The following is a 20458-nucleotide window of genomic DNA, read 5'->3' as shown; positions in this document are numbered from 1 at the left end:
GGGATGAGGGGGGGATGGCATCCCCCCTGAAATAAAAAAGGTCAAAATCATCCCCCCTGTAAAACTGCCATCCCCCCTTTCCATCCCTTATGTCATTTCATCAATGAATGTGGTTTTACTGCTATTTCAACATTTAGAGTCATCATCAGAAAAATAACACCAGAAAAATGTGACAATTTTCACCTGTTTCAGGTAAATTTTCACTTGAAATAAGTAGGAAAATCTGCCAGTGGGACAAAATTTATCTTCTCCTTACAAGCAAAAAAATCTTGTTCCACTGGCAGATTATTGATATTGATAAGTTCAGAAAACTGTTTTTTATTGTTGTGTTTTGATGTAGCCTATTTGATGTAAGCCCAGTGGATATTTAAAGCTTACAGAAGGCTACATTTAACTGCTGCTATGTCATTCCTGCAGTATTTCTGCAGCTGTTTTGGTCAGTGCTATTATTTGTAATATATTATATTATTTGTAATCAGCACAAAATGATCTGTCCCCATATGATAAAATCCACCATCCCCCCTGATTTTTTTTTACAACTCGAGTACTGACTATATACATCTCAAAGAATGCAGTATATCCAGCATTGGTAGGCTTTATCTAGCGGGTTGAAGCATAGATATATATATAAAGCCTTTATGTCTATGGTTGAAGGGTGTTGGTAAAACCACGTGACCTGGAAGAAGAGCCAGGAGGCGGGGCATGTGACGTCACCGAGCCAATCAGACTGGCTGGCGCGTCATGAGCCCGTGTTGTCAACAGAGAAAGTGCTGGTAAAACATTGCAACGCTACTCAACAGGATGGCGTCGTTTGTGACCGAAGTGCTCGCCAGTTCTGGTAAACTGGAGAAAGAGGATCTGGCCGGTAAAATAAGCAAAATGTCGCGAAAGGTGGAAGATACAAAGGTAATCCGTCAGTTAGCTTAGCATTCGGTGACGTAGGCTGTGTGAAGTTTGAACTCCTGCTAAGCTGTTGCCGCCGAATCGAAACTTCGTCAACTAACAGTTAACTAGTCTCGGTTACTTGGCTGCAATACCAACCAGACTGGTATCTCACATAGAGCGAAGTTTTTATTAATTGCAAAACTGTTTTGTGCATTAGCATGTGGTGCAGACCCAGGACTGACGTGAGTGACGTGGCTGTGGAGACCACGTGGTCAGGGGCTGCAGCTGCAGGTTACATGCTGGGTTTCTGACACACATTTACATTTATATCCAGTACTCGAGTTGTAAAAAAAATAATAAAAATCAGGGGGGGATGGTGGATTTTATCATATGGGGACAGATAATTTGTGCTGATTACAAATAATATAATATATTACAAATAATAGCACTGACCAAAACACCTGCAGAAATACTGCAGGAATGACATAGCAGCAGTTAAATGCAGCCTTCTGTAAGTTTTAAATATCCACTGGGCTTACATCAAAACACTTAAAAAACAGTTTTCTGAACTTATCAATATGACTCTGTCCTTCACAGGATAAGTAAAATGGATCACTGAAAAAACTCAAAATCTTAACAAGAATATTTGTCTTATTTCTAGTTAAAATGTCTCATTTTAGTAAAAAAAATCTCATTACACTTAAAACAAGACTCATCACTGGAAAAAACAACAATTTTCACTTGAAATAAGTAGAAAAATCTGCCAGTCGAACATTTTTTTGTTTGTAATGAGAAGATAAATCTTGTCCCACTGGCAGATTTCCCTACTTATTTCAAGTGAAAATTTACTTGAAACAGGTGAAAATTGTCAAATAAGTTATTTTTCTGGTGATGACTCTAAATGTTGAAATAGCAGTAAAACCACATTCATTGATGAAATGACATAAGGGATGGAAAGGGGGGATGGCAGTTTTACAGGGGGGATGATTTTGACTGTTTTTATTTCAGGGGGGATGCCATCCCCCCTCAACTCGAGTACTGTTTATATGGATATATTTTCTGTAACCAGTGCATATTCCTTTGATACATTTCCCCACTCTAAGCGGTGTTGTTCAATGAACAGGCTCTGCCTTATCAGACTTATAATCGGCAGATCAATATTATTGTTATGAAGTAATAAAGAATAGCTCCACTATTATTTATTCCATTTCTAACACAAACACGATTTTACTTTGGATGTTCTGTTTTAAGTTAATATTTTACAAAATAAACAACACATGAGAATGATATGGACTCCTCTGCTCCCTGTGATGAAATCATCTGCCAGCTTGAACAAACAGGTGTCAGTGTCTTGGAGAGCAAACTGTTTGCTTTGTCTCATGTTTGAAGGGTGCCATCTCCACGCTCAGTTGGATGAAGACCGGGGCTTATATGAAAAGTCCATTGTCTTTTGTTTGTTTTTCTCAGCTATTCCTTTGTGCGTTTTATCTTTGTTTTGGATGACTAGCTGAGCTTCCTGACAAGAACAATGTTTCACTCAGCATATCAAAGTTTTTAGATGAATTTCTGCTCTACCCAGGGTTATGGGCTGGAGCCAGATGCAAAAACATATCTTAGTTTGCATTTTTACTTCAAAGACAATTCTTTCAGAAATGTCATGGCTTTTCAGTTTACATTTTTAGCCGAGGTGAATTTGTTTTTAATGCGATTTTCTTTAATACACTAAAGTTAAATTCCATTCAAAAATATTTTATCAATCTCCAAAGCAAAATTGATTAAATTAAATATGAAAGAGTGGAATCGTATTAGATGTTCTTCCATAAAGCCTGTTGTTGGAAATTTATTCAGCCACCAAAAGTTATGTCTTGTACTTTTCTTTCAGCTTCATGGTCCTTCAATTACAACCCCCCAGCAACACACACACACACACACACACACACACACACACACACACAGCAGTGTTATAGTAATAAGTACAAATTAACATTTCTGTAAATCAGAAAGAAAAAGCTGGTATACGTATGAATAATTTTTCATACCCCTTCAGATATTGCTCTGCTTTTTTAGCTTTCGTCTCTTTTTAGTGTGATGCACATAATGATACTAAACTTTTAGTGTATTAATTTTCAGGAGGAATGAGCTATTGTTTTGGTGACCTACAAGGTTACCAACAATATGCGCATTTCTGAACCTAAATACTCCAATTTCAGCTATGGCAGCTATCTTATTTGAAATAAAATCTCATTACTAAAATTTTCTTTTTAACTATGTGACATTGTGTTGTGTTTTTCATGTGTTCCCCAGGAGGAAGTGTGTGACATGATAAACAAGAGGTACAATGAATTCCTGCCAAGCCTTCAAGCTTCTGAGGAGTTACTGCTACAAGTTGATTCTGTCTCCAAAGAAATCGAAGCTCTTAAAAACTGCATAGAGACTGAGGTATGGATGAAACTGTTGGTCAATCAAAGGTTGCATTTCAACAGTGTGCATGTTTTTAACTATATACTGTATGTGAATACAGGTGCAGCAGAATATAAACGTTGCTGTGACTGAATTTACAAAGCTAAAGCAGCAGCTGGAGAAGAACACTAATATTATAAAAATGCTCGAACACCTGAAAGAGGTATGCCGTAGATGACGATAAAAGCAGCTACGTGTTTGAATGTTTCAGTGTCTGACATTTCTTCTGCATTATTCAGTTTCACAGCGCAATGGAGGCGTTCAACAAAGCTTTGATCGAGAAGAAGTATGTCGATGCGGCCAATCACTTGGAAAGGGTAAGCACTTCTGCCTTATTTTCCATGTAACCTTTACCCTAGTTACAACTAGGATGATGGGTGGTGTTTTTTTGTTTCTATTTCTTTTGTTTTTAATTTTTAAAATGAAACAGTGGCTGCAGTTTTAAGAATAGTTTTCTCTCCTTCATTTGCTTGGGAGGCATTGTGAAACGGTTGACGTGTTTCATTTTTGTAGGCAAGGAAAAGTGTGAATTCACTCAAGGGATGGAAGACGTCTCAGCTGCCGCTGCTCGGTGCTCTGAGCGCTGAGTTAACAGTGCAGAGAGAAAACCTAATTTACCACCTTGGGGATGAATGGAAGCACCTCGTCATCTGGAAATTACCTCCCTCAAAGGGTGAGAGGCTATTGAAATATTTATTAAGCAATTCTTTTTTTCTGCAGCAGTATATATATTCTCCCAAGTTTTCATTTTCATTCATTCATTTATTCTTTATTTCATTCAAAAAAATAAAACAATTCAATACAAATACAAATGTTCTTAAATTGTGAACTTTTCATGCAATAGTTGTACAATTGTCCTTGTATATTAAAAAATAAATTGTAATTCTCTCAATGTACTTGCAGAAAATGTGTTTTTATACATATAAAAAAATATTTTCATGTGTCCTGGTTTAAAAAAACAAACAAAAAAACCCCAAAAGAAACTATTAATCTCATCTTTTAATTTCAGAGGCTCCAGGTCAGAAGTCCTTCCTCAAGGTGGAGTTGACGTTAAGTGATCCCTGCAGTAAAGATGGTGAACCCAAACCTCATGCTCTGCTCTGCTGTGTCCTGCAAGCTCTGGCCATCCAGGGAGACCTTCAGCACAAGATCAAACTCTTCAGTAAGAACTAACAGGACTGCTCCCTATAAAATATGTAGCTCGTCGTGAGTTTTGGAGAGTATAGTAGCCAAAAATACAATTTAAGAAAATTAATTGGTCTTTGGTCTAGTACAGGGGTCGGCAACCCAAAATGATGAAAGAGCCATATTGGATCAAAAACACAAAAAACAAATATGTCTGGAGCTGCAAAAAATGAAAAGTTTTGTATAAGCCTTAGAATGAAGACAACACATGCTGCATGTATCTATATTAGTCATAACTGGGGGAAGTTTTTTTTTTTTCATTATGCACTTCGAGAAAAAAGTCGAAATGTTGAGGAAAAAAGTTGAAATGTCGAGAAAAAAGTCGAAATGTTGAGAAAAAAGTCAAATGTTGAGAAAAAAGTCGAATGTTGAGAAAAAAGTTGAAAATGTTGAGAAAAAAGTTGAAATGTAGAGAAAAAAGTTGAAATGTCGAGAAAAGTCAAAATTTTGAGAAAAAAGTCAGAATGTCGAGATTAATGTTGAAGTACAATCTTGAGAAAAAAGTTGAAATGTCGAGAAAAAAGTCGAAATGTCGAGATTAAAAAGGAAAGGAAGAAGAAAAGGAAAAAAAGAAGAAAAAGATTAAAAAAAAAACAAGTAAAAAAGAGGAAAAAAAATTGAAAAAGAGGAAAAAAAAGGTCAAACATTTTTGAAAGGGCTCCAGGGAGCCACCAGGGCGGCGCTAAAGAGCCGCATGCGGCTCTAGAGCCGCGGGTTGCCGACCCCCGGTCTAGTACAATATACAGATGAAAATTGGTTCAGTTAATTTGAACTATTTTTGGCCTGGTACATCTTATCCAAGCCCAGAAACTGATCGTTATTGTTTTCCTTTGTGGTTCAGGTCAGGTGCTTTTGAAGAACATGCTGAAGCCGTTGGTGATGTTCGCCTCGCTGTCGGTGAGGGTGTCGGAGCAGCAGGGCGAGGGAACTATCCTGGCCTTGCAGTGTTTGGAGGAAAGCCCCGAGCAGAGATCCACACCTTCACAAGTCTACAACAAACTTCTCTTGGTGCTCAAGACACTGCATTCACACCTGTTTGGTAAATAATTGCTGTGTCCCTACTTGAAGTGAAGGAAGCTATAATGAAGCTCGGTGTCATCAGTTTTTGAAACACATTGAGGCTGAGAAAGTTGCATGTCCTGTTTTTTTCAGATGTATCTATTGGGGATAAGAAACTCGCATCGATCCTGGGGGAGCTGATTTGGGAGGATATATCACAATGTATCATCCACGAGTGTCTCGTCCACTCTATCCCTACAAACAGCAGCCAGCTGGAGAAATACAACACTGTACAGACTTTAAGACTTTTAAATTCATGTTCATTCATAAAAAAATAAGTCTTTACACTAAATGTTCTATTTGTGTACATGTTTAAGGTGATTAAAGAGACAGAAGAGTTTGAGAAGGCTCTGAAGGAGATGGAGTATCTGCAGGGAGATTCCACAGACCTGCTAAAATATGCCAGAGATGTCAACTGTCATTTTGCCAGCAAAAAGTGCAAGGATGTCATCGTGGCAGCGCGCAAGCTTATGACCTCCAAGATGCACAACACTGTCAAAGTACGTACAAGCGAGTGTCGGGATGAATCACTTCGATAGTAGTGGCCAATGAAATTACTTTAAGTTGGAATGGGAGGTGGGAAATAGTAATTATTTATAAAGTTTAAGGTCTGGAAGTGTATAACTTCGGAGTTTAAAAAAAAAAAAAAAAGGATTAACTGATTTACTTATTTTTGAAAATGGGACAACGTATATTAATGAACCTTTACACGTAAATATATGGTCTTGTCGCCAGGTGGCTACCATGAATTGCTAGTCAAATTGGAAGTGTGATGTCAATCAACGAAAAGCAGTAAAAAAAAAAGAAACCACTACAATTTTTGTTTGCATGAATATGTAATTTTGGTAAACTTGGGAGAAAAAAAAAAACAAATAAAACACACACACACTTAAGTTAGTATATGTACTAATCCAAAGGTGTTTGGACTGGCTTTGAAGAATGTAGTCCAACAATGCTTAATTTAACTCCAGCAGCCTCATGGATCTTAGAGTTATTTGTCATATTTAGACATTTCCATTGTTTGTAATCTTATATTTCTCCTCTTAGATCACACCAGACTCAAAGCTGCGTCTTCCCAAGCTGCCTTCTCCGAGTTCAGATGTGAAAATAAGACAGGATGCCACAAAGGAGGAAGTGACGATGGAGAACTCGAAGCAGCTGTCTGCTTGGAGTCTGCGTCTGCCAGCCTGTCGCATCAGTGAGTCGGTGCAGCAGCTGATGGAGCTGGCCCTCAACACCCTCTCTGAAGCTGTCGGCAGCTCCACACAATGGTAATATAGAGTACATCACTATGACTACATTTACATGCAGTCAAAATTCGGGTTATTGCTAATATTCCGGTCACTGAAACATTCGGAATATTCCGTTTACATGCGTGAGTAAACAGGGTTATCCCTGTATACATGGTAACTGATCATTCGGGATATCTCGATCAAACCAGCGACGTGCAGAGAACGTGATGAAGCAATTCCCGTCATTTCCGCTTCTTCTTCTTCCTGTATCCAAATTTTAAAAAAAAAATGCTGCTTCGCGCAACTTTTCGCTCACCTTCTTGTAAATCTCGCTATCCCGGTACTTTCTACTGTCTGCAAATGCCAAAATGTTCATATCCTTCATTACATTTATAAAATGATTAGTCTCCTCCTCACTCCAAAAGTGTGGCGTGGTCTTGCGTTTCTCCGTGTTTATAAGAACTTCCTGGACTCAAAAGACCAGGATTCCTTGCAAACAAAGCATGCGCAGAAAACAAATTCATGTTCCGTTTGATCGGGATATTCTGTTTGGCGTTTACATGACCGAATTTTCGGGTTTTAAAAGGAGTAACCCAGGGGTCATGTTCGGGTTTTGAATAACCCGAATATGAGCAAATTCACATTTACATGGCCGTGCAAATTCAGATTATTGCCAATATTCAGGTTTTAAAAGGGTTATTGACTGCATGTAAACGCAGTCATTGACACCTTACGCTCTTTTTTTATTTTGGTGTCACGTATGAGTCGCAGTGTGATGTGTTCACTCCTGTGTAAGTAACTAACCAAAAGGTCCTTCTGTTCTTTGTCAGTGCCTTGCAACTCTTCTTCACTGTGCGAAACATTTTCCAGCTGTTCTATGATGTTGTGCCAACATACCACAAGTAAGAAAATTCCCCATCACGAAAATACAAAATAGAGTTACTCAAACATTTCTGCTCAAGATATAAACACGTCTCTTTTGTGTCTGTTACTCCATCCAGGGAGAACCTGTTAAAGTTCCCCCACCTCGCTGCTATCCAGCACAATAACTGCATGTACCTGGCCCACCATCTGCTCACCCTCGGTCACCATTTCAGAACCCACTTGCCGCAGCCCCTTAACGAGGGCGTGGCAACGTTCGTTGACATGGTGCCTGGATTCAGAAAACTGGGTAAGTGAGCAGGTTTCACACTGGTCACACACATCTATCGATCGCTGCAGTGTCAATTATGATTCGTAGCTGCTGTCTGAAAACAGAACGTGTATAGAGTTACTAATCTGCAGAGCACCTCGGTATATGAGCATGTGTCGTTTTTCTGTAGGTGCCCAGTGTTTCTTAGCACAAATGAATGTTCAGAGAGCTGAACTGCTGGAAAGACTTTCCACTGCTCACAACTTCTGCAACCTGGATGATGAAGACAACTATATTGCAGCCAGCAAAGCAGTACGACAGGTGAGTGGAGAGGCTTTGAAATCATTATTTTAGTAATAAGGAAGTGCCGGGAAGGATGCTTATTATACTCTCAAATGCTAATCTGTGAGGTTTTATTGCATTTTAGCCACATAAAGCTGCAGCAGCTTTATCTATACAGTATATCAAAACCTTTTATTAAAGCCCATCAAAACCCCCAAAGTAACTGCATTATGTAAAATGCAAGAACTATACTACTATTACGAGAAATCTAGATTTATTAAAATGAAGTGTGTGTTTTATAGTTAGGATTACACAAACAAGCATTTTACACCTTTGCTTGAGCAATGCAATGTTAAAAATATATGATAGAGATGCGACGTACATGCACGGCCACACACTGTTTCTGGATTAGCAGCAAACTAGACTGATGTCCAAGAGCTCCTTAACTAAATACACTTGCATTAAGAACTCTAAATTGTTATGCACATGAGATTGAAAAAGACCACTTTCTTTTTTTATTCAACCTTTCACTGATCCACTGCTTATTTACTGACTCTTTTATCCGTGTGCCTGCAGGTCATTCATCAGTTGAAGCAGCTGGGGACGGTGTGGCAGGACGTCCTTCCAGTCAGCATCTATTGCAAAGCCATGGGCAACCTCCTCAACACAGCCATCACAGAAATCATTGCCAAAGTCATGATACTGGAGGTTTGTTTGTTCTTTATTACTCTTGTAGATGGGCAGAACTTCCGAAGTTTGATTTTCTCTGGAGCTGTCGTGTAGCAGGAAGAGAGAGGTGTTGCTGAAGTCTCCTATGATTCCCTTAAATGCATTAGTGTATTTTGTGGGGGGCGGCGGCGGCAACAGGTGCACTGATCACATTACAGGCAGCTGTGGCGAGTATGGAGGCAATATGCACAGTGCTATCAAAATAAAACAAAACCCTCTTTGGTATAGTATACTGAGGGAAACGTAGATCTACTTACTCCTTAACACTAATGCTTCCAGGATTACACCAGCTGTTGAAATGCTACAGACCCTCCTCTTTCACTCTTACTTCTCTGTTTGCAGTCTAACAGCTGAGTAGAGAGGTTCTGGTCTTTGATATGTTATGACATGTTACGTTATTTTGAAAAGCTACAGAGGCACTTTGCTCCTATTGAACATCATTCATGATTTTGACCCTTGACTGTCTGCAGGATATTTCCTCTGAGGACGGGGAACATCTCCACACTCTGTCCCAAAACATCATTGAAGAAGGCCCGCTGGTCTTCATCCCTCTGGCTGAAGAAAACAAGAATAAGAAATATCAGGAGGAAGTTCCGCTTTATGTGAAGAAGTGGGCCACCTTCAAGGAACTTGTCATCGTGCTGCGAGCAAACCTGCAGGAGATTGTCGACAGGTAAGAAATGAGGGCGCTTTATGAGAAAACACAGCTTACTAGTTTACAGTAAATACACGATACTCTGAACTATAAACACATGCTATTTCATGGAAGCAAAGATATTTACCCTTTAAAGCCTGACATGAAATAAAACAATCTTTTATTTGAAGTGTTAATTTTATCTTGAATTCAAAAACACCTCCAATTTGTTTTTATTAATTGATTCCTAGATAATTCTTTTTCTAATCATCATAAATTCCTGAGTTTTTTTGTTGTTTTTTTATAATATTTTGGTTTGTGTAAAACCTTCTTTTTTTTTAAATTTGATTATGGGAGTGGTACAAAGGTTTCAGGAATTCATGTATCAAATACATCCATCATTATAGGGTTAAACATATCTTTAAAAATAAAATCAAGTTCAAAAAATTTTCATTTCATTTATTTATTTATTTTTTTTTGTGTGATGTTAGTAAAAAACAATGACGTAATCCGCTATGCCATCATCTTATGTTCTAAAAAAATGGCCTTGTCTTCTAAAATTACTACATTATATAATAAATGCAGTTTAATGTAACGTATTGTTTTGAAAAAAAAAAGGAGGACAGTGGTTTTATTTTGTTTTTCCCTTCTTCTTTCCAATTACGGCCACAGAAGTCATTTTGTAACTGCATTCATATTTTCAGTGGCATCTGAATCATAATTTAACTTGCTAATGAAAAAGCCATCTCACCTTTTACATGGATGTGTAAAACCTGCTAATTTGTTCTCTCTCCTCCAAAGGTGGGCTGATGGAAAAGGCCCGTTGGCCATGGAGTTCTCCAGCTCGGAGGTGAAGAGTTTGATCCGAGCTTTGTTTCAGAACACCGAGAGGAGGGCTGTGGCTCTGACCAAAATCAAATAGATTCTTGGAACAAACAACCACCAAAAACATATCGTAGCACTTTTTTCCCCTGCGGAAAGTAAGATTCATGCCTTTGTTCATTTCTTCTTTGTGTCATATTCACGAAATGCTTGCATGTGTACATAATAGACAGTTTGTCACAAAGAAAAGGTTAAAGGAGGTTTTGGTGTCAGATGAAAGCTTGTTGTAATCAGTCTGTGAGACGTGTTGAGACTGCAATTAGTCCTGCAGAGATTACACAGAGGAGTCTGTACACCATCATCCCACAGCCTTGGTAATAGCTGTGGAGGTCTGCATCTACAAACCAGCTGAGGTTGTGTAACCAGTTGTTTGCCATCTGTTGGCATGTGACAGAGGATTCAGGGTTAATTAATCGCAATTTCATTTTGTTTTATTGGTCTCAGCTTTTCTGTGCTTTAGTTATTTGAGACGAGTTCAAATGTCAGGTTTGTCATGATGCTAAAACGCCTTTAAACAAGCCTGAAGTGCTGACAAATGACTTTAATCACTATTTTTTTTTCTCTGTTAAAACTGATAAACTTGTCCTCTGTGTATTTATTACTTGTTTAAATAAACCAAACACTCACATTTTCAGTACTGCTTTCTGTCTGTTTTTAATGAAGATGTTTATTATTTTGATTGATTATCATAGTTTTTTTTTTTAATAAGAAACAGCAGATGGGGCCCTTGGATTTTGGCATTCTGCTTTTATTCTGTTAATGATAATTTAGCTTCAGAAAATGTCTGTCCAAGCAGAACTTTGAGCACTTTGCTCGCCTTGGTCATTGCAGCATCTGTTAACACGATTCCAAGGAGGAACGATATCAGCAATGATCTTAGAGACACAAATATTGTTGCTTAAATCTGTAAAGGCGGTTTTTCAGTCTAAAGTTCTCCAGGGGGAAAGATTATTTACAACTGTGATGCGTTCCAAATGGTTGCCGGTCTTGCTTGACAACCCAGAAGTTAACCCCAAGATCAGGTGGTTCAATTAAAAGAAAATAAAGAAGAAAGGAAATGAGCTCTATCTCAGCCTCCAGTTAGCATGTTCATGATGGTGCAATTAGAAAAAGACTAAACAAGTAAGTATGGCTTGTGTGGAAGGATTTCTAATGAAGTATTCAAAGGTATGTGAGGTCACACAAAATTGGACCGTGCAACAGAACAATGATCCCAAGCACACCAGTAGATGTGTTAATTGAATCGCTTATAAAAAGCAATCAATCAAGACCAACCTGCAGCCTTGAAAAATAATACTATGAGTATGACATTTGTGTCTTTATTATTCGATCAGAAAAAGTTGCTTTAAACATAAAAGATATTTCCATAATACGGCCCAAACACAAAAAAGATTACTTCAATCAAAAAAAATATTTTCAACAAAAAATAACTTTGCTTCAATCAAAGAAAACATGTTCTTTTTATTTAAAGCAACTTTTTTTATTGAATAATAAAGACACAAATGTCCTCATATGACCCAAACAGAAAAAATAAAATATTTCAATTAAAAAAAAAAATCCACTTCAATCAAAGAAAAGGAGTGTACAAATATTTATTTTGCCATTCAGACATTATTATTTGATGAAAATGCTTTTTTTTAATTGAAGTGCAGGCTTTTATTATTGAACACATTTTTTTTCATTGAAACAACTTTTTATTTGATTGAATAATAAAGACACAAATCTACCTTCATATACTGTACATGCAGAAAATTATAGTCTATGAAATAATGCTCTGTTTTTATGATTTGTTCTGCAGCCTTATTAAAAGAGCGGCCCTTTCTTTTTAACAACTCCAAGTGTTTAAGCACTTTCATTCAAAGGTTTCTGTTAATGGTTTTGAGGGGCTCACAGCAGCCCCCACTATAAGACAAATGCCATTCAGACAAAGTGATGTAATGTTATTGTAGAGATGCCCGGGAGATGTGGGATGTCTTATGTTGAGAGATGTCAGTAGTTGTGCTGTGGGGGGAGGAGACTTAACAGCTGGACAGTGTCAAAGCTTCATGTCTTCATTTCAAACTGTCTCCTCCTGCAACCTGATCACTTTAAAGAAGGTATATTCTGGCAGCGGCTGCGTTTATCTTCAGGTGTACTTGTCAGAGGTAAGTCACAGCTCTTTTTTTTTTTGTTTTCTGTGAATACAATTCAGTTTTATCTATATAGGAATTATTACATTGACAATGGGAGGTAAAAACTCTCCTAACGGGAGAAAAACTCCCAAAACAGTGGCAAGGAACCTTGGCTCGTAAGGGGGGGGACCCTTCTGAGCAGCCGGGCAGAGGAAAAGGGAGACAGGAAAGAGAAGATGAAGAACAACGAGAAGAGAGGCACAGATATATTGTCTAGGTACATAAGAAAAAATATATTAGTAGTCATTACCCGTTAGCTGGAGAACTAAAACTTTCATGTATTTATTTTATTACTGATTCATGTTGGTGTACTACTGACTGTACATCTGGGGGGGATGCAGCTCCTGAAGCTCTGGCCTGAAAAATAAAAATATACAGAAGAGAAAAAGAGTATGTCGAACATCACAACAAACTACAAACTGTATATAAATAATAAATACAAAATGTGCAAAATATAAGAGTGGTGAGTATGTAGATAACAGAAGAAAGAAAAGAGAAGAAGAGGAGAGAAAAGGGGTGATTTTATACATGTACAGTGAAATTATTGCTGTTTTTAGATTTCCCAAGGGACATGTACATTTTACAGTTCATTTGAACACATCTGGACAAAATTCCTCTAAGCCTTCAGGCAAATACTATCAGTAATCTATTAAAGATATTGTGGTCCTTTGCGTTGGTCTGATTAATTTTGAGGATTACTGGTAATCCCTACATGTGGAATAAGTTGAGACCCTGGTCAGTCCCCTTCAGACTGATGAAACCTCCTCTTGTCAGGATAAAGACGTAAATCAACATTGACTTTTTGCTCAGCTTCTCTTACAGCTCAAGTCGATGGTGTTTATTTATTTATGATCAACAAAGGGATTTTGTACAACGTATCTTTACCTAACATGGCTAGTTAAGCTGCAAAGGAAACACTGACGGTGTCCTCCAGAGACCAACCACACCACAGATAGATATCCATAACCACATTTCTCTGCCACTTTAGCAACACTTAGATGTTCATATTGGTACATATTCTCTATGTGCATTTATCTCCAATTAGAGAATGATAATATATTCTATAATATTTTTGTTTTGAACAAAGTGAAACATGTTTTAGATTATAAGACAATGCGAATTTTGTATTGCTCACTTATTTTGCCTTATTTTAGTTATTGTGTCGAAGTTTGGGGGAATACATACGCAACAAATATCAAGCCTTAGTTTATTTTACAGAAGAGAGCAGTACGGATCATACATAAAAAGGAGGCAAGAGAACACACCAGTGGACTCTTTATCAATGCAGGATTAATTAAACTTAAAGATATTGTTGAGGTACAGACTTTATTAGTTATGTTCAAGGCAAAAACCAGAATATTGCCTGAAAATATAACGTTTTTTTGTGTTTAGCTCAGAAAATAAGGACCATAGGAGGAAATTTTATTTTAAACATCCGTTTGCACAAACTACTTTAAAACAAATGTGTATTTCAGTATGTGGTGTAAAATTATGGAACTCCTTAACAATTGATTTAAAGGATTGTAAAAATATTCACCAGTTCAAGAAATTGTATAAAGACAACATAATCAGACAATATGAATTTAACGGGTAAAATATCTTTTGTTGTTTTTTTGTTTTTGGTGTTGTTGGTGAGTTATTGTGTATGTTTTCTTATTTTTTGTTTTTTGTTTTGTTTTTTTCATTATTTTTTTTGGTATTATAAGCAGCGACTGTTGAACAGACGGACAGACCATCTTCATATGTATTGTTTTATTTTTTTGAGAAAGGGGCTTGTAATATAAGGCTTTCTTCTTCTTGCCCCTTTTCGATCATGGAATGGAACATGTATGTGAACTACCATTTCCATGATACGGAATAAATAAAATTGAAATGAAATGAAATGAAATGAAATAATCATTGTTGTCTTGTCATTTCAGGCAGGACCCTTCGATCACTGGTCCATCAGCGATGATGATCACAAAAAGAGCCAGTCTGATCAAAAACATGAAATGCCCATCACTCCCACCATCTCAAGAGACATCTCCATGCCAGAGTCCCTGCAGCCCGGTCTCACATTCGCTCACATTGACTAACCAAGACCTTCCCCAACAGCCCGTTGCCCAGGCAACCCCCCCAGCGGAAGAGGTCCAGAAGCCTCAGCGTGCACATCGCAGCAGACACCTGAAACGTTTCAACTCCAGATGGCAATCCATGAGGTCCAGTGGGAGCTGCAACATTCCTGTCTCTGCAATAGAAAAACTACATGCTGCAAAGAGCCATAAAAAGCGCTGCAAACTCCTGGGTGATGAAAACTCGTCACACGTCGCAAGCAGCAATCAACGGCAGCGCTACGTCACCAAGGATGGCAAGTGCAGGGTCAACCTGGGACCCATCGAAGACAAGAGTCGCTTTATTTCAGACATTTTCACCACATTAGTGGACCTCAAGTACCGCTGGTTCCTTCTTGTCTTCACTATGTGCTACATTCTCACATGGGTGGTCTTTGGGGGGATCTATTTCATTGGTGCCTGGTTGCGTGATGATATTGAACATGTTCATGACCCCGAGTGGCAGCCCTGTTTCCAGAATGTAGATGGTTACCTTGCAGCCCTGCTGCTGTCTTTGGAGAGCCAGAGAACTATTGGGTACGGCTACAGGATGGTGACGGCACACTGCCCAGAGGGCACCTTGCTCCTGATGGTCCAGTCCATCCTGGGCTCCATCATCGACGCTCTGATGGTCGGCTGCATGTTTGTTAAAATCTCACGGCCGCAGCAGAGAGCCCAGACACTGATCTTCAGCAAGCACTGTGTCATCTGTGAGCGCGATGGGAAGTTGTGCTTGCTCTTCCGTATCGGCGATCTGAGAGAGAGCCACATGGTGGATGCCAAGATCCGGGCCAAGCTGATCAAGTCCCGGCAGACGAAGGAGGGCGAGTTCATCCCACTGGAGCAGTCGGAAATCAATCTGGGCTACGACACTGGAGGAGACCGACTTCTCCTGGTGGAGCCTCAGACCATCACTCATATCATCAATGAAAGCAGCCCCTTCTGGGAGGTGGGGGCCCAGCAACTGACAAGAAAAACATTTGAGATTATAGTCATCCTGGAGGGGATAGTGGAAGCATCAGGTTTGTAGAAGTGTTTTAAAGTTTTCACAATCTTTCATAAAGCTTCAAGATTTGCTTGACCACTTAGGGAAAACTAATAATTTGATAGACATGTTAGTTCACTTTTTTCAACAAAATTGCACTACATACACTCACTCACTCACTCACTCATCTTCTCCCGCTTTATCCGTTACCGGGTCGCGGGGGCAGCAGCCTCAGCAGGGATGCCCAGACTTCCCTCACCCCAGACACTTCCTCCAGCTCTTCCGGGGGGAGTCCGAGGCGTTCCCAGGCCAGCCGAGAGACATAGTCTCTCCAGCGTGTCCTGGGTCTTCCCCGGGGTCTCCTCCCGGTGGGACATGCCTGGAACACCTCCCTAGGGAGGCGTCCAGGAGGCATCCGGTACAGATGCCCAAGCCACCTCAGCTGACTCCTCTCAATGTGGAGGAGTAGCGGCTCGACTCCGAGCTCCTCCCGGATGACCGAACTCCTCACCCTATCTCTAAGGGAGCGTCCAGCCACCCTGCGGAGGAAACTCATCTCGGCCGCTTGTATCCGCGATCTTGTCCTTTCGGTCACTACCCAAAGTTCATGACCATAGGTGAGGGTAGGGGCGTAGATTGACCGGTAAATCGAGAGCTTCGCCTTTCGACTCAGCTCCCTCTTTACCACGACGGTCCAGTACATCGACCGCATTACTGCGGACGCTGCACCGATCCGCCTGTCAATCTCACGCTCCATTGTTCCCTCACTCGTGAACAAGATCCCGAGATACTTGAACTCCTCCACCTGAGGCAGGACTTCTCCACCCACCCGGAGAAGGCATGCCACCCTTTTCCGGTCGAGAACCATGGCCTCGGTCTTGGAGGTGCTGATTCTCATCCCTGCCTCGTCGCACTCGGCCGCAAACCGCCCCAGCACATGCTGGAGGTCCCGGTCTGATGAAGCCAACAGGACAACATCATCTGCAAAAAGCAGAGATGAAATCCTGAGGTTCCCAAACCGGATCCCCTCCGGCCCCTGGCTGCGCCTAGAAATCCTGTCCATAAAAATTCTGAACAGGACCGGTGACAAAGGGCAGCCCTGCCGGAGTCCAACATGCACCGGGAACAAGTCTGACTTACTGCCGGCAATGCGAACCAGACTCCTGCTTCGATCATACAGAGACCGGACAGCCCTTAGTAGAGGGCCCCGGACTCCATACTCACTCAGCACCCCCCACAGAATGGCACGAGGGACACGGTCAAATGCCTTCTCCAGATCCACAAAACACATGTAGACTGGTTGGGCAAATTCCCATGAACCCTCGAGCACCCTGCGGAGGGTATAGAGCTGGTCCAGTGTTCCACGACCGGGACGAAAACCGCATTGTTCCTCCTGAATCCGAGGTTCGACTATCGGCCGTAATCTCCTCTCCAGTACCCTGGCGTAGACTTTCCCCGGGAGGCTGAGAAGTGTGATCCCCCTGTAGTTGGAACACACTCTCCGGTCCCCCTTTTTAAACAGAGGGACCACCACCCCGGTTTGCCACCCCAGCGGTACTGTCCCCTTCCTCCATGCAATGTCGCAGAGGCGTGTCAGCCAAGACAGCCCTACGACATCCAGAGACTTGAGGTACTCAGGGCGAATCTCATCCACCCCCGGTGCCCGGCCACCGAGGAGCTTACGAACCACCTCGGTGACCTCGGCTTGGGTGATGGATGAGCACGCCTCCGAGCCCCAACCCTCTGCTTCCTCAGTGGAAGGCATGTCAGTCGGGTTAAGGAGATCCTCAAAGTATTCCTTCCACCGTCCGACAATGTCCCCAGTCGAGGTCAACAGCTCCCCACCAGCACCATAAATGGTGCCGGCAGAGTACTGCTTCCCCCTTCTGAGGCGCCGAACGATCCTCCAGAATTTCCTCGAGGCCGACCGAAAGTCCTCCTCCATGGCCTCCCCGAACTCCTCCCAGACCCGAGTTTTTGCCTCCAAGACTGCCCGAGCCCGCGGCCCGCTTGGCCTGCCGGTACCTATCTACTGCGTCAGGAGTCCCACCGGCCAACATAGCCCGGTAGGACTCCTTCTTCAGTCTGACGGCATCCTGTACTTCCGGTGTCCACCACCGGGTTCTAGGATTGCCGCCACGACAGGCACCGGAGACCTTGCGTCCACAGCTTCGAGCCGCCGCGTTGACAATGGAGGCAGAGAACATGGTCCACTCGGACTCGATGTCCCCCGCCTCCCCCGGGATCCGAGAGAAGCTCTCCCGGAGGTGGGAGTTGAAGATGTCCCTGACAGAGGGCTCAGCCAGACGTTCCCAACAGACCCTCACAATCCGTTTGGGTCTGCCCGGTCTGTCCAACCTCCTCCTCCGCCAGCGCATCCAACTCACCACCAGGTGGTGATCAGTTGACAGCTCAGCCCCTCTCTTCACCCGAGTGTCCAAGACATGCGGCCGAAGGTCAGATGAAACGACAACAAAGTCGATCATTGACCTCCGGCCTAGGGTGTCCTGGTGCCACGTGCACTGATGGACACCCTTATGCTTGAACATGGTGTTCGTGATGGACAAACTGCGACTCGCACAGAAGTCCAACAACAAAACACCACTCGGGTTCAGATCGGGGAGGCCGTTCCTCCCAATCACGCCTCTCCAGGTATCACTGTCATTGCCCACGTGAGCGTTGAAGTCCCCCAGTAGAACAATGGAGTCCCCAGTTGGAGCACTATCAAGTACTCCTCCCAGGGACTCCAAGAAGGCCGGGTACTCCCCACTGCTGTTCGGCCCGTAGGCACAAACAACAGTGAGAGACCTATCCCCGACCCGAAGGCGCAGGGAAGCGACCCTCTCGTTCACCGGGGTGAACTCCAACACATGGCGGCTGAGCTGGGGGGCTATAACCAAGCCCACACCAGCCCGCCGCCTCTCACCCTGGGCAACTCCAGAGTAGTGGAGGGTCCGACTATATCTAGCCGGTATCTCTCAACCTCACGCACAAGCTCCGGCTCCTTCCCCCCCAGCGAGGTGACATTCCATGTCCCCACTGTGAGGGTTTTGGTCCAGGGATTGGGTCGTCGAGGCACCCCGCCACGACTGCTACCCAGCCCACAATGCACCGGACTGCCATGGTCCTTCCTGCGGGTGGTGGGCCTACTGGAAGGCGGACCCGCGTCGCCGTTTCGGGCTGAGCCCGGCCGGGTCCCACGGGCAAAGACCCGGCCACCAGGCGCTCGCCTACGAGCCCCAACCCCAGGCCTGGCTCCAGGGCGGGGCCCCGGTGACGCCGATCCGGGCGACGTAACGGTCCTTGCTCTTGTTTTATCCATGTTTGGCTTGTGAACCGCTCTTAGTCTGGCCCGTCACCCAGGACCTGTTTGCCATGGGAGTCCCTACCAGGGGCGAAAGTGCCCCCGACAACATAGCTCCTAGGATCACTCGGGCACACAAACCCCTCCACCACAGTAAGGTGGCGGTTCAAGGAGAGGTGCACTACATACAATGTATCTTATTATCTAATAGTCGGAAACTGTATAATATATTGTAAATTGTGAGTTGAATCTCATTACCAGTCATTATAGTCAGTACTCGAGTTGAGGGGGGATGAGGGGGGATGGCATCCCCCCCTGAAATAAAAACGGTCAAAATCATCCCCCCTGTAAAACTCATCCCCCCCTTTCCATCCCTTATGTCATTTCATCAATAAATGTGGTTTTACTGCTATTTCAACATTTAGAGTCATTACCAGAAAAATAATACCAGAAAAATAACTTATTTGACAATTTTCACCTGTTTCAAGTAAATCTTCACTTGAAAATCTACTTGAAACAGGTGAAAATTTTTGTTTTTTCCAGTGATGAGTCTTGTTTTAAGTGTAATTAAATTTTTTTTACTAAAATGAGACATTTTAACTAGAAATAAGACAAATATTCTTGTTAAGATTTTGAGTTTTTGCAGTGATCCATTTTACTTATCCTGTGAAGGACAGAGTCATATTGATAAGTTCAGAAAACTGTTTTTTGTGGTTGTGTTTTGATGTATTTGATGTAAGCCCAGTGGATATTTAAAGCTTACAGAAGGCTGCATTTAACTGCTGCTATGTCATTCCTGCAGTTTTTCTGCAGCTGTTTTGGTCAGTGCTATTATTTGTAATATATTATATTATTTGTAATCAGAATTCAGAATCAAATTATTTGTCCCCATATGATAAAATCCACCATCCCCCCTGATTTTTTTTTTTACAACTCGAGTACTGATTATAGTGACAAATGCAGCTTCCAGGTGTCTATGCTCATTGTTGTTGCTAATGATGAATGAATGTTCTGATGCTTCGCTGTATTGCAGGTATGACATGTCAGGCGAGGACATCCTACTGTGAGGATGAGATCCTGTGGGGCCATCGGTTTGAGTCATGTATTACTCTGGAGTTAGGAGCATTTCGTGTGGACTACAGCTCTTTTGACAAAACATTTGAAATCCAGATGTCTCAACTCAGCGCAAAAGACAGAAGCTTTGTGAAAGAACAAGAAGTCGTGTTTTAGTGGTTACAATACTTTAATATCAGTAGTTCATAACATGTGTAGAGAGATGTTTTGTTTTTGACTAAGTCACTTTTGACTCAGGTCTTCTGGTTTTATAAAATGTACTGATTTGAATTTATTTTTGAAAATATCCCGAATCAATTACTTTAAAAAAAGTTAAAACAAAAAAAACATTAATCATGGAGCTAAGCTGTCCCT

The 20458-nt window shown here is 41.7% G+C and overlaps 2 protein-coding genes across 2 annotated transcripts; both read left to right on the top strand.

Annotated features, from left to right (window-relative positions):
* The first annotated feature begins 714 nt into the window (after positions 1 to 714).
* Positions 715 to 11114, top strand: zw10 (zw10 kinetochore protein). Its single transcript, XM_061739183.1, has 16 exons — positions 715 to 906; positions 3190 to 3324; positions 3407 to 3508; positions 3585 to 3662; positions 3859 to 4018; positions 4355 to 4507; positions 5372 to 5569; positions 5683 to 5819; positions 5907 to 6089; positions 6637 to 6860; positions 7652 to 7723; positions 7823 to 7992; positions 8144 to 8274; positions 8812 to 8943; positions 9435 to 9637; positions 10400 to 11114. The coding sequence occupies exons 1-16, from the start codon at positions 802 to 804 to the stop codon at positions 10518 to 10520; spliced, it is 2304 nt and encodes a 767-aa protein (XP_061595167.1). The 5' UTR covers positions 715 to 801; the 3' UTR covers positions 10521 to 11114.
* Positions 11115 to 14771: 3657 nt separating this feature from the next.
* LOC133459302 (G protein-activated inward rectifier potassium channel 2-like) lies at positions 14772 to 20326 on the top strand. The gene is made up of 2 exons (XM_061739181.1): positions 14772 to 15763; positions 20064 to 20326. The coding sequence occupies exons 1-2, from the start codon at positions 14845 to 14847 to the stop codon at positions 20258 to 20260; spliced, it is 1116 nt and encodes a 371-aa protein (XP_061595165.1). The 5' UTR covers positions 14772 to 14844; the 3' UTR covers positions 20261 to 20326.
* Positions 20327 to 20458: the final 132 nt, after the last annotated feature.

The sequence above is a fragment of the Cololabis saira genome, chromosome 14 (assembly GCF_033807715.1).
Source record: "Cololabis saira isolate AMF1-May2022 chromosome 14, fColSai1.1, whole genome shotgun sequence".
NCBI lineage: Eukaryota > Metazoa > Chordata > Actinopteri > Beloniformes > Belonidae > Cololabis > Cololabis saira.
Note: the sequence above shows the minus strand (reverse complement) of the source record. Positions and strands in the feature narration are given on the sequence as shown.

Coding starts and splice junctions, on each gene's coding strand:
- zw10 (XM_061739183.1), top strand. CDS start 802: ATGGCGTCGTTTGTGACCGAAGTGCTCGCCAGTTCTGGTAAACTGGAG. Junction 5,570..5,682: donor ACTGCATTCACACCTGTTTG/GTAAATAATTGC, acceptor TGTTTTTTTCAG/ATGTATCTATTGGGGATAAG. Junction 7,724..7,822: donor GTTGTGCCAACATACCACAA/GTAAGAAAATTC, acceptor TACTCCATCCAG/GGAGAACCTGTTAAAGTTCC.
- LOC133459302 (XM_061739181.1), top strand. CDS start 14,845: ATGAGGTCCAGTGGGAGCTGCAACATTCCTGTCTCTGCAATAGAAAAA. Junction 15,764..20,063: donor GGGGATAGTGGAAGCATCAG/GTTTGTAGAAGT, acceptor GCTGTATTGCAG/GTATGACATGTCAGGCGAGG.